Source organism: Lepus europaeus, chromosome 12, assembly GCF_033115175.1.
Source record: "Lepus europaeus isolate LE1 chromosome 12, mLepTim1.pri, whole genome shotgun sequence".
Taxonomy (NCBI): Eukaryota; Metazoa; Chordata; class Mammalia; order Lagomorpha; family Leporidae; genus Lepus; species Lepus europaeus.
The window spans coordinates 39,440,789-39,454,432 of record NC_084838.1 but is presented as its reverse complement, the minus strand read 5'-3'; the positions used below and the strand labels follow the sequence as shown (position 1 = coordinate 39,454,432).

At 46.0% G+C, this 13,644-nt stretch overlaps 1 protein-coding gene across 1 annotated transcript in view; it reads left to right on the top strand.

Annotated features, from left to right (window-relative positions):
• Positions 1-13,644, top strand: part of LOC133770964 (phospholipid-transporting ATPase FetA-like) — a 101,045-nt gene that overhangs the window by 61,868 nt on the left and 25,533 nt on the right. The window contains 4 exon segments of the mRNA XM_062206738.1: positions 1,734-1,822; positions 9,898-10,094; positions 12,728-12,936; positions 13,152-13,177. Coding sequence (XP_062062722.1) covers positions 1,734-1,822; positions 9,898-10,094; positions 12,728-12,936; positions 13,152-13,177 — 521 coding nt within the window.

Sequence of the window (13,644 nt, the reverse complement as noted above, 5' to 3'; positions counted from 1 at the left end):
TTGGGAAGTGAAACAGATGGAAGTTCTCTCTGTGTCTCCCCTCTCTCTGTCACTCTGCATTTCAAAAAAGAAAGAAAGAAAGAAAGGACTATCATGTGAAAAAAGATATATACAGGTGGAATACTCCCATGAAGAAAGACTAGGCCCAGTGCCCATTATGGAGAATATAAAATATTATGTGGAGAATTCATGCTAAAGAAAAGGCACAAATGGGTCATTAGCAGTGGCTTTCCTTGAGAGGTCATTTAGAACGATAATCCATCAAGAGATTGGATTAGGAGGTGTTTCAGGAATAAGGAGGAAGCCTCTGTGCTACCCTAGCCCCTGGGTGACAACGGGCAGTCAGCCACCAGCATGGGAGGAAGCATGGAGAAAGATTTGCCACAACTCAGATTCCCAGAGCTCCCTCTCTAGCCAACCTGCTCCTGAACAGGAGATGCCAAGACTCTTTATTCTGTGGCAAATAACAGGGCCCAAGCCCTCGGGAGAAGCTTGAGCGTCCAAGCTGGGACCTGTCATTGCTCTTGATCTGGAGAGGCGACTTCTCTGCTGCCTTGTTCCCAAACTCGGAAGATTTAAAGGAGACGTACTGGCTTCATTTTGCTGTACTTCAGCAGCTTCTCCCACACAGCTGCCACTCTTCAAAAGCTCACTTTCCAGCCAAAGTCTTTTCCTATAGCACTAGCAGTAAGGCTGCCAACCAACACAGATTAGTGAAGGCATCTCTCTCTGCCTCTCGGTTGGTTCCTTGGTAGTGAGGACCTCTGGACGGCTCTGAGCGAGGAGCGTCCTGACGAACTGAGTGCAGAGCTGAGCTGCTGTACCTGCTGCCTGCTGCCCACATTCTACTGTGATCCCCACCTTCTTCTTGAAACTAGGGCTAGCGTCAGCCTTCCTAAGGATGCCTGGAAGGTCGCTGTAGCCCCAGGCTCTCAGCCAGACTTCTCATGACTTCAGCCCTCCGAGGAGTGCTTCAGAGGGAAGAGTGGCATGGCACGCAGTGTGTCTTCCCAGCGTTTGCTCCCAGGGCAGGCAGCTCCAGCCCCCGGGTGGAGGCGTTGATGAAATCCCTTTGGTAGAGCACACGTAAGAGTAACGGTCACATGGTGAAAGGCCAGAGGAATCACGACCTGCAGCTTCTTCTAAGCCTCCTGTGCTTTCTCTCCAGTGGTGTCTTGGTCACTGATTTCCGGCTCTCCTCCCAGTGAGATGAGATTTAAAGCTTCTTGCTTCTGCTTGCTGTCCTCCCTGTCGTAAGGAAACACAGAGTCTCTGTGCCTCAGCTTCAGGGGACACTCGGCTCCGCAGCCTCCACCTCAGAAGCAATCATTGCCTTTTTCCCTCCTTCCTTTCCCAGTTAGAAACGTTAACAGGGCCGGGCCTGGCAGAGGGGTCCTCCAAAGAAGGCAGAGATCTCTTTATTAGAAAACTCCCCATGAGGGAGTGGCTGTGAGCCCCCTTCTGCCTTAACTCGCCTCTGAAAGTCCAGACTGCCCCGGGCGCTGCGAAGCAAGGGACAGCACACACGCAACTTATGGGAGCTGGGACCCTCCTTCCTGGCCGTCTGCCCTCATCGGTCACTGGCACCAGCTCTGAGCCTTTCTCCAGGGCTTTGGCTTCTGAAATCGGACAAGAGGTTAGATCAGGCGATCGTAAAGGTACATGTCAGCCCGATGTCAGGGCTCTGAGTGGATGCAGGACCCTAAGCCCTAATGTCTGCCTCTTTTACTTAGGGCCTGACACCAAATTAATGCAGAACAGTGGAAAGTACACCTTTAAGCAGACACACGTAGACCGGCTCATGAATATCCTTGTGCTCTGGGTAAGCGAAGTTTATCTTTTCGGTTTCTTAACAAATACACATTTTTCCCTCCCTCCCACAGGAATAGCTGGCATCTGCAACTCTGAATTCAGTTGTTTGAAAGGTTTGCATAGTCCAGGGTCTGAGGCAGAAAAGAACAGAGCTGGTTTCCAAGGCAGTCCAGATTGTATCTGCGTGATGGAGGATGGGCAGTTGGAGGGGTCAGTTCAGAGTGAAGTTCAATACTTGGCTCTGGCTCCTGACTCCAGCTTGCTGGTATGGCAGACTGGGAGGCAGCGGTGACGAATCAAGTAATTGGGTTCCTGCCACCCACAAGGGAAACCTAGATTGAGTTCCTGGCTCCAGATTTTGGCCTTAGGCCATCCTGGCCACTGTGGGCATTTGGAGAATAAACCAGCAGATGGGAGCTTTGTCTGTCTGTCTGTCTCTCCCACCCCTCGAATTAATGAAAAATATTAAATAAAGAAACCGCTGTTTAAAAAAATGATGGGTAGGAGTTTGGTAGGGTGGTTAAGATGCTGCTTTGGAAGCCCACATCTGACAGCAGAGTAACTTGGGGTGACTCAGTCAGGTCCTGGATCTCCTACTTCAGGTCTAGCTTCCTTCTAATGTGTACCTGGGAGACAGCCAGTGATGGCTCAACTCTCTGGGTCCCTGCCACCGACATGGAGCCCTGGATTGGGTTCCAGGTTCCTGACTTTGGCCTGGCCCTGGGCTGTTGCAGGAATTTGGAGAATAAATCAGCAGATAGAAGTCTCTCTCTCTCTCTGTCTCTGTCTCTGTCTCTCTCTCTCTCTCTCTCTCTCGTCCCCCCCTTTCAAAAAAAATGAATTTGTTTTAATTTAAAAAGCATATTATGCTTTGATTGGTGGTACTGGAATGGATCAAGGACCCTACTTGAGAAATTAAGAACCGGATCAGAAGTGGAACAGCAAGGACTCAAACCGATGCCCATATGGGATGCCGGCACTGCAGGCGGTGGCTTTACCCACTATGCCACAGCACCTGGCCCCTGTTCTGGGCTTTTTATCCTGAAGTTCCTGCTTCAAAAAGAGCAACTGAGGCCAGCACTGTGGTGTAGCAGGTGGGACTGCTGCCTGCAGTGCCGGCATCCCATGTGGGCACGCTGGGTGCCAGTTTGAGTCCCAGCTGCTCCACTTCTGATCCAGCTCTCTACTGTGACCTGGGAAAAGCAGAAGATGGCCCAAATTATTGGCCCCCTGCACCCACATGGGAGACCCAGAGGAAACTTCTGGCTTCTGGCTTCGGATAGGCTCAGCTCCGGCTGTTGCAGCCATTTAGGGAGTGGACCAGCAGTTGGAAGACTTCTCTCCCTCCCTCTCTCTCTCTGCCTCTCTGTGGCTCTGCCTTTCAAATAAATAAATAAATCTTTAAAAAAAAAAGAACAGCTTTATGTTGGCCTGTTTCATAAAATTTCAGTTGGAAAGACAGAGTGTTCTGCTAGGAGAAAAATTTGAAAAACACTATTTTATAGAATAATCAGCACTGGTAATAGAAATTTACGTTAAAGACTAATAAATGAACTTATTTCCACACATTCTGATAGAGGTTGCCTTTATTCCTGTTAGGTATAGAGATTAGTTTCTTCACTACTTCTTTGCATAACCGAGCAGCTCCTGTGATGCATGATCTCTCATTTTTATTTTTATCCCATTGCTTGGACTCTGAAAATTCAAAGATGCATTCTCTTATATTAATTAACATATGAGTATGTGTTAATATATGAAGGATAATTTACTTTTTCTCCTTAATCATGGGAAACACCACAGTTGGTTTTCAAAATCTTTTGGATTTAATAAATACCATGTTAGAAAATTAGGAGAGCTCATTGAGCTTGGAGACCATTGAGCTTGAGTACCCACTGTCTCTCTCTTTGTACTACCGAGTGTGTAGCTTTCAGCAGTTAAACAAGTTCCTTTTCCTGGTTTCTTAATGGGGAGGGCAGGCACAGTCAACTGTTCAGGAAGGCGACACGGGCAAATATGCTTTTTGGCAAGATTGGGAGCTTGGATCATTGAGCAGTAAGCTGGGTCATCGGGCCTAGGCTTATCTTCAGACATGAGGCCTCCCACCTGCCGAGCGAGGCTCAGCTGTCTGTGTATCTGTCTGAAGAGCAGTGACAAGAGCGGGCATCTGCAGAGGGGTTTTCACTTTTTAGAATATTTTCACATCGACTGCAGCCTCGCCACATCCAAATCAAGAAGCATTTTCTCCATTTTCCTCTTTATTTACTCCATCATTTACTCTTTGACAATCGAGTTAATTGAGACACAGTAACAATGAGTATAGAGTCTCACAGAAAATTGATGGTAAAATAGGTCTATGACTCTTCAGGCCATCAAGGCTTATTTATTGAGGATTGTAAGGACGTGTAAGCTCTGGCCCCTGCCCTCACGTGTGTGTGCCCACTTGGGGTTTGGGGGGAAGGGCATTGTCAGTGTCAACACATGCCAGGCGCTTTCCCTGCATCATTGTATTCAGTCATCGCACTTACCCACGAAGGCACAACTTTTCAGCCTCAAAACTCTTTATGCTGTACTTGCTATCTCCCTGGAGAGACAAAAGTAACGCATGACAAGTCCTGTTTCACATTAAGATAAACCACATGCGAAGAAATTATAGTTAAAAAGAAGATCCCGGAAGTGGTGGTCAGCCTAGCAGTCAAGATGCCTCTGTCCTGTATCAGAATGCCGGGGGTTGATTCCCAGTTCCAGCTCCTGACTTCGGCCTCCTGGCCTCCTGCCAGTACAAACCTGAGAGACTGTGGTGATGGCTCAAGGGTTGGGGTCCTTGCCACCCACGGGGGAGACCTGGATTGAGTTTCTGGCTCCTGGCTCCAGCCCTGGCCCAGCCCTAGGCATTTGGCAAATGAACTAGCAAATCAGATGTTAATCTCTCTTTCTCTGTCTCTCTCTCTCTCTCCTCCTCTCCCTCTCCTCCTCCCTCTCCCTCCCTCTCAGATAAACAAAAAATAATTGTTTAAAAAGAAGATCCTAAAATCCTTCTCAGAGAGCAAAATTCAGGTGCAGGATCAGGAATCAAGAATAGCATTTTTCCTTTTCAACAACAGCAGATGATCCATATCGTTACCTTCAAAAATCTGCCAGAAAATGATTTGGAGCCTAAATCCAGTGAAGCTGTTGATGAAATATGAGTGTAAAGAAATATCCATATGTGCAAAGACAAAAAGGTTATTCTTATATCCTTTCTTAGGAAGCTTCTAGAATGTATATTCAAGCAAAACAAGAAAGAAGCAGTTACGGGAGCCACGAAACATGGGAGGAGAGGAAGGGAGCCCTAGGATGAGCAGGCACAGAGAACAGCCATGCAGAGTAGAGCAAGAGTGTGGTGGGGTCTGTAAAAGTGTCTGCAGAGAGTACTTGCTTCTCTGCTCGACCTCTTACAAGGTGGAGGCAGCAGGCAAGCAGTGTGGAAGCTGGAAGCGGCCATGCCGGCAGAGCCGCTACTGTCAAGTCCCACATCCATGAGCTGGTTCATGCAGTCTTCTCTTCAAAAAGTAGGGAATACTATGTGAGCTACCATGTTCACTCCAGGGCAGCCAGTTGAAGATGGACATCATGACTTCCCGTTCAAGCTGGATGAAATGATTATGAGGAAGTACAAGCGGCAAAGAAACACCTGGCTTCCCCGACACAGGGTGAAGAGCCATCAGCAGACCTGAGGTGCTGATGAATTTTTAGAGTGCAGATGAATAATAAAGCTAAGTATTGGGAACTACAGAGATAATACACTACCTGATAGAGCTCAAGAGTGCTCCCAGCTAGAATCAGCAGGTTTGGAGAGCAAGAGTAGGATGTGGGGCAATATGCAGAGTAATTCATTTCAAAATTATCCACAAAACAAAGTGGGCAACAGCTGGCCCTCTGTGCCACCCCTCCACCCGCACAGCATCCACATGGCCAAGACGTATAGATATCTGCCTCCCCGTCTCAAACGAGAGATTTGCCTTTGAAAGACATTTATCAACCTACCTGAACTTCTAATACGGTTGTCAATGCTTCCAAATAAAGCCCATCCAGATTTAAATCTGGGGGGCTCAAGTTCACCTGCAAGTTCTTTGTGTGTCCTAAGATGACGTATGTCAAACAGTACCTGTTGACCCGATTCCACATTCAAGGGAATGACCTACTGGGGAAGCAAAGTTTACCAAAGGAGACCAAGCCTACTCCAGCAGCCTGTAAGGATTAGCAAGGCATCTATATGTGTCAGTGGACAAGAAGAAAACCAGTAGTGCCAGAAGGAGGATGAGGGTGACGGTGAACACACAGAATAACTGACCCTGCAATAAACAGTTATAATTCAGGGAGAGGAAAAGAACAGAACTTTCAAAAATTAGTGTGACTAGTCTTAGAATAAGCAATTGCATGCATAAAATAAGAATTGATTTCTTAGAAAAGAGAAAAAAATCTAAGAACAACAACAAAGGAATTTTGAAAAGTAAAAATGGGATTACTAACATAAAAAAAAAAACACAATAAAGGGGCTGAAATAGAGTCAAAGAGCCTCCTAGAACATAAAACAGAAAGACAGAGAGGTTAAAAAAAATGTGGGCATGCACAGGCATTTGATCAAGCAGTTAAGATGCTTGTAACCCATATCAGAGTTCCTGGATTCCATTGCCATCTCTAGTTCCTGATTACAGCCTCCTGCTTATACAGACCCTGGGAGGCAGCAGATATATTAACTCAAGTAGTTGGATCCCTGCAACCCACATGGGAGACCTGGATTGAGTTCCTGGCTCCTTAATCATGGATATTTTGGAAGTGAACGAGCAATAAGATCTCTGTCTGTCTCTGTCTCTCTTCCTCCCATGAGAAAAGAAGTTTGGAGAGTCTCATGGGAATAAAAATAAGCTATCAACCAAAAAATGAAAATTAGATTAGCATCAGACTTCTCACTAATACCACTGAGTCCTAGAAATCAGTAGGGTCATAACATCAAAGTTCTCAGTGAAAATTATTTTGATCTAGAAATCTCTACTCAGGCAAACTGCAGATCATGTCAGAGAACAAATTAATTCCTACCTTAGCCTTTCCCCTGGCTGGCAATGTCTTTGCACGACTTGATTTTTCATCATTCAATGCCACCTTTTCAGAGAAGCCTTCTCTGCTACTCTTCCTAAAGTAGCCACCCCACCAAGACCCTCTTTATTCTATCAACTTGTTTTATTTTCTTCACAGCACTTAGCACTAGTTAAATGGCTTTTTTTTTTTCATTGCTTAACTTGTGTGGTATCCAGACTATCCTGACATATAATGAGAGCTTTATTATTTGTTGAGGGAGTTAAAAATAATTAGTGAATGTCTTAGCTACAAAATTATGAGCCTGCATGTAGAAATTATGTCCTGCTCATCTCTATCCTGTTGGGAATGCCTTGCATAAGAAATACCCATTCAATAGTTATCAAATGAAGAAGTGTTTTTAATCAGCTAGGTTTTTACCAGCTCTTTGGTTTTGTTTTTTATGGTATTTGTGCCAAGACATTGCCAATGTAGTTGGATCGAATACACGCTCATTTCTCAAAGCTGAAGCCGATATCTTTCTAATTTAACGACTCCATTTCCCCCCTGTTTTGGGAGATGTTTTAGGGGGGAATACAGCAGGCACAGGAAGCCTGTTCGGCAAAGCTGCTTCCTGCCGAGCCCACAGCTGCACTGGAGTTTGATGCCCTCCGTCTCTCCCCATTGACCACAGCAGCTGTGACAGTGCTGTCTGAACATGAACTGTTCATTAGGATTGTATTTGTGAGGCCAAGAAATAATGTGCTTGAATTGGAATGATGCGCAACGTAAAGCAGAGATGTGAAGGGTTCCGTGAGGTGGCTCCTGGTCAGGCGTGGTCCAGGCTCTTGTCTCCACATGAGAGAGAATTCAAGGAGGAGACAGATTTGAAGGTCAGCACAAAGCAAGATTTATTTACATGCAAAGCAACAGTGCACACTCAAGAAATAAGTGCAGGCAAGCTCCCCAGAGAATGGCCCTCAACAAGGTCCTGGGCCATCTCTTTAAATATCTGGAGACATAGGGGGTGGGGCTAAGTACCACCCATTTTTTCTATGCCATTTTTTAGGAATTTCAGAAACACTCATGGCATCAGGTGCATGATGGGAATAGAATGTTGGCTATCATAGTTTTAATATAATGACATTATAAAGATCTGAAGGTCATTGCAGGGACACAGCCTGCTGCAATATTGGATATTTCTAGCTGGCGCTGGTTCTAAGTTGCAACATCACAGAAGCTGAAGTTTTTACTACACAGTAGGGAAGTTAGGGGGTACATAGAAAGGGAGCTTTGGGCAGTGCACAAATGGGGGATGGCTTGGGCAGTTTACAGAACAGGAGTTGAGTGGTGAATGAAAAGGGGGTTTGGATGGCACAGACCTGGCTGCCATGCAAGCTGGGCCAGGCCATCATGCGGACTGTGGCTTCTATAAGAGCTGGCGGAGTTGTCATGCACAGGGGTGTATGGTGGCTGCCAGGCAGGGCCGCAGGAGGTGGGGCAGGGCAGCAGGCAGTGCTGTCAAAACCTCAGCTCCTCTCGCTACCGCTACCATTGCCTCCCTGCCTAGGCCAGAGGACCAGCGGTTCCAGATTTTTGATGGGCTGCCTCTGAACCCAGGAGCTCCATTATGAGAGTGGTGGCCCTGGTTCTAGATCTGTTGTATCTAGAGTGACAAAATTGAGTTATTTATTTCAGTCTTGAACCACATTTTGCTAAATGGAAAACTCTGCTCTTCTTGGGTCAGACAGTCTGTGGTAGTAAACAAGTAACCTCTGGGGTTCGTGGCAATCACCAAGCTAGCAATTTCTTTTTTCTTCTTACTGAAAGGAAGCAAAGTGAAGCTTGAAAGACTCCAACACAATAGTAAGAAATGTAGAATTTCCACAAAGGCCTGGGAGGCCTCAGGATGGCCGGGAAAGCTCTAGGAATGGAGAAATAACAGCCTGCGCCCTGCCCCAGCTGTGTGCAGGCCGAGGGGACAGCCGCTCTCTGGGGCTTGGTCTAACAAGAGGTGGTCTTCTTTCTGGTGGCTCAGTCTGAGGCAAAAGAACTGGTTCTGGAATGCATGAAGTTTGTAGGCCTTAAGTGAAAGGTTTCTCTCTCCCAACCCCTCACCCTACTCTCAAATCTGTTTTTGATATTGAAAGATACTGAATACTTATTGGTCATTTTAAAATTATAACGGTATTACTAATATGTTTGTAAATAATATGTCTTTTAAAGCTACAATATATTACTTATAGATACAATTATGTCATGTGAGAGATTTTCCTAAAATAATAGAGAAGGCACCAGAAGAGGAGGTTCAGATGAAATACCTAACCGTTGACCGCATGATAGGTAGATGGTCCGTGGGGATTGCTCAGACTACCTATGCACTTGAATGTGTGTTTACAATTTTCTACAACAAAAAGCGTCTGAGGTTGTTCCCAATTAGACCTGTTCCTCCTGTCTTCCTTCTCGGCTCTTCAAAGTCTTTCCCATTTGTGCCACAAAGATGAGATTGTCCAGCAAGGGGAAGGTTCGCTTTGAACCAGCAACACTTTGTGACCAAGATGTGAAGCCCACTGGGGAGACTTGGGGGTGGTACATGACGATGCCACCCATGCCTCCTCTAAGGCACGCGAGCGTGCGGTGCCGCATTTTAGACTCTTGCGAAAGTAGCACCTTACTCCAAGAATGGTTCTCCAACTGGTTCAGAACCTGTTTCTTCTAAGAGACTGTAGGCAAAATACTTGCCACTGTCAATACCAACATGAAATCGTATATGTCAGGCACTTAGCACAGTTCTTAGCAGTTACTTAGTGCTTGATGTATTTTAGCTATTATTATCTCCCTTCAAAATCCCGAAGATGGTTCCTGCTGGACTCTCTTCCCTGTGCTGTGTACAGCTGCCCAGAGCCTGTGAATGCTAAGGCCTCCCTGCCCTGCAAGGAGACAGACTTTGTTGAGATAAGGCTCCAAAAGCAGAAATGAAATAGCATGTACTTTGAATGAGATGCTCATTTAACTCTTTTTTTTTTTTAATAGATTTTCCTGTTTTTAGTCGCCATGTGTCTTATGCTAGCAGTTGGGCATGGCGTTTGGGAGAACAAGATTGGCTACTACTTCCAGATTTTTCTGCCATGGGAAAATTATGTCTCTTCATCATTTGTCTCTTCTCTCTTCATTTTCTGGTCCTACTTCATTGTTCTCAACACCATGGTGCCCATTTCCCTCTACGTGAGGTAGGCTTCTTTGATCACTTTGGGTTATGGGGGAAGAAGCTGTTTTCATAGGTTTCGCTTAAGTTTTCCAGCTAGAGTGTGAGCTTTTAAAAAGCATTTACTATGTGCTCTTTAACCCTTTCTTTTCCACAATGCCTGTTGTACAAGATACTCTTAAGTGTCCAGAGATTACATAAATGCCTTCTGTGTCCAGAATACTGGTTCATACAAAAGGAAAATTAGCCCTGTCCTCAAATTGTAATGAAAGTGACTAAATAAGGCACAGAAACACACGAACCATTTGAGGACGCGCACACAGGTTTGGAGATGCTGAAGCACAGGCCAGGTGGCCTCTAGTGGGCCAGTGAGATGAGGTCCATTCACTGCTCAGTCACTCAGTCAGAACTCAACGCATTTTCCCACGGAAGCTGTGATGAATGGCACAGGCACGTGGATGTAGCTTCAGCTCCTAAAAGTTGGAGAAAAGATAAAGGAGGATTTTCCTCCCTATTTCATAAGCACCTTGGACAAAAATTTGGAATAGATGACAGAAACCTCTACCATATTTCTAATCTTCCTTTTCAAGTCTAAGCATTCCTTGTATATACACATATCCAGACACATTTTCATGTCCTCCTTTCCAGGTTCCCTAAACCCTTAACTGTGCTATTCCAGCCCAAAAGCACCCTGTATAAGCAAAATATCTTATTTAATAAGTATGTATTGATCACCTACTATGTGCCAAGCGCCATACAAGGTGCTAGAGATAGAAACATGTATAATACAATAAGACAGCCCTTTCCCTAGAGAAGCTTGAAATTTAGCTTAAAAAAAACTCAACAACCTGATATATAAATAAAGAATTATGGTGCAATATAAAAATAATGCAACAGAGGACCAGCACTGTGGTGTAGTGGGTAAACCACTGCCTGCAGTGCCGGCATCCCATATGGGCGCCGATTCGAATCCCGGCTGCTGCACTTCTGATCCATCTCTCTGCTATGGCCTGGGAAAAACAATAGAGGGTGACCCAAATTCTTGGGCCCCTGAACCCACATGGGAGACCCAGAAGAAGTTCCTGGATCATGGCTTTGGATCGGCACAGCTCTGGCCGTTGCGGCCATATTGGGAGTGAACCAACAGATGGAAGATAGACCTCTCTCTCTCTCTCTCTCTCTCTCTCTCTCTCTGCCTCTGCCTCTGCCTCTGCCTCTGCCTCTCTGTAACTTTGCCTTTCAAATAAATATTTTAATAATAATAATGCAATAATAATAATGCAATAGAAATGTATATAACTGTTCTAAGGGTCTCAAGAAGGAATGGACTAGTTCTATCTGGAGGTAGTATTTGTCAAACAGAATATAGGGAAGGAAGATGGCAAGCAGAAATTTCTGCATATAAAAAGGGGAGAAGGTTTCCGAAAGTATGATCTGTTCATACAACAATGAATAGGCAGACTCGGTGTTAGATGGTCGTTTAAGGTCAGATCCATAAAATCCTTAAATTCCAGGCCAAAGAGTTTGGATTCTGTCCCAAAAAACGAGAAAAGGTCTTTCTAAGAAACAACCAGGCTGAGGTGTTTGGGCTTGGAGGGAGCATGGTGGTGGCTGGTTCGGTAAAGGACAGGAAGGGCTCATAATTCCAAGCGGGAGGATCCTGGGAAAGAGTCAGTGATGAGGACCTGGGCATCTCCTCCCTCGCCCCAGAAGCAACACCCCCCATCTCTCGGCACCCTCTCTCAGGCGGACATTGTAATGAGGCAGCTAGTGCACACTCAGCATGAGTGATGACGGGGAAGAGGCTCCTTAAACGTCCTCACTGTTAAAATGAAGATGCGTGTCAAGCAGGAAGAGTCTGCAATAGAGTAGTGTGTGACCAAGGTGGGAGGAGACTTCACAGCAAATGAGGAGAACGTAGGAGGACGAGGCCCACCAGAGGCAGGTGGGCTCTGCTCGGAGCGCATCAGGGGTTGGCCCATAAATTATTTCCGACTTTCACGGCTTCTTCCTTTCTTCTAAAACAGGTCTGGGGGAATGTCCTGCCCACAGGCCACGTAAGGCCCATGAAAGCACTTGGTCTGACCCTGCCAAGGCAACTGCAGGCAGGACTCGAAATTCAGTACCTGGAGGAGGCTCACTGTTTAAGCTGATCATTCTGTGTAGCCCGCAAATGATGTTGTAAATACCCAAGTGCCCCTTCGCAGGGCAAAGGTCCCCACTCCTGTCCTAAAACAAAGAAACTCTGGGTGTGCAGGGTTCTCTTTTCCACATGGCAGCAGCAGCAGCTCTCTGATCAGGCCAGTGCAGCCTTTTCTAAGTCAACAGTTATTCCATCAGATCTCGCGTGATTACTGAAGTTCAAAAACTGTGGCTTTTCCCTGGGCACATTTTGGAAGAAGAAGAAAGTGTGAAAGGAAGGTATGAGTCAGACAAGTTTCTCAGGTGTATCTGTGTCCGGTTGAGGAAGCCTGTGCTTAGCATCCTGTGAGAATACTGAGTGGTAGGGAAGGTCCTTCAGGACAGCAGGTTCCCAGGGAGTTGGGATAGTGTGATTTTCGGATACAGGTACCGTGCTCCGGGAAGGAGGAAGCCAGGAAGATATATTCACTTGTCTGGCTCTGACCCAGCATCCCTCTTTTCTTGCTTTCTCCTTAGTGTTGAACTAATAAGACTGGGCAACAGTTACTATATCAACTGGGATCAGAAGATGTTTTATGCACCAAAGAGCACTCCAGCCCAGGCTCGCACCACTACCCTTAATGAGGAACTTGGACAGGTTAAATATGTTTTCTCCGACAAAACAGGGACCTTGACTCAGAACATCATGCTTTTCCACAAGTGTTCTATTAATGGGACTCTCTATGGTATGCATGTCTCCCTGCCTTCCTGAGTCCTGGGAAATTTCTGTTTTGCAGATTGTTTTCAAGAGTAATGGAGCTCTATATCTATAAGCCTCTGAAATCTATATTTGCCTCTTATTCTCTCTATTCATTAAGAAAGAACACACGCCTGTTCCATTCTAACCCAAAAGCTTTTATTTGGCACCTTCTAGATGCAATCCATTTTGTTGGGTATTGAGAAAACCAAGATGTACATTAATCTCTGGCCGACACTGTGGCTCAATAGGCTAATCCTCCACCTGCGGCGCCGGCACCCCGGGTTCTAGTCCTGGTTGGGGCGCCGGATTCTGTCCTGGTTGCTCCTCTTCCAGGCCAGCTCTCTGCTGTGGCCCAGGAAAGCAGTGGAGGATGGCCCAAGTGCTTGGGCCCTGCACCCGCATGGGAGACCAGGAGAAGCACCTGGCTCCTGGCTTCAGATCAGCGTGGTGCGCTGGCCACAGCGCACCTGCCGCAGCGGCCATTGAGGGGTGAACCAACGGAAAAAAGGAAGACCTTTCTCTCTGTCTCTCTCACTGTCCACTCTGCCTGTCAAAAAAAAAGACTTACTCTCTGTCCTCAAGGAGTTCCCAATACCTTGAAGAAAAGCAATAACTCAATTCACTCTCATGTTAAATGAGATGAACGTTGGTCAAAGGGCACAAAGTTTCAGTTAAATAGGAGAAATAAATTTTT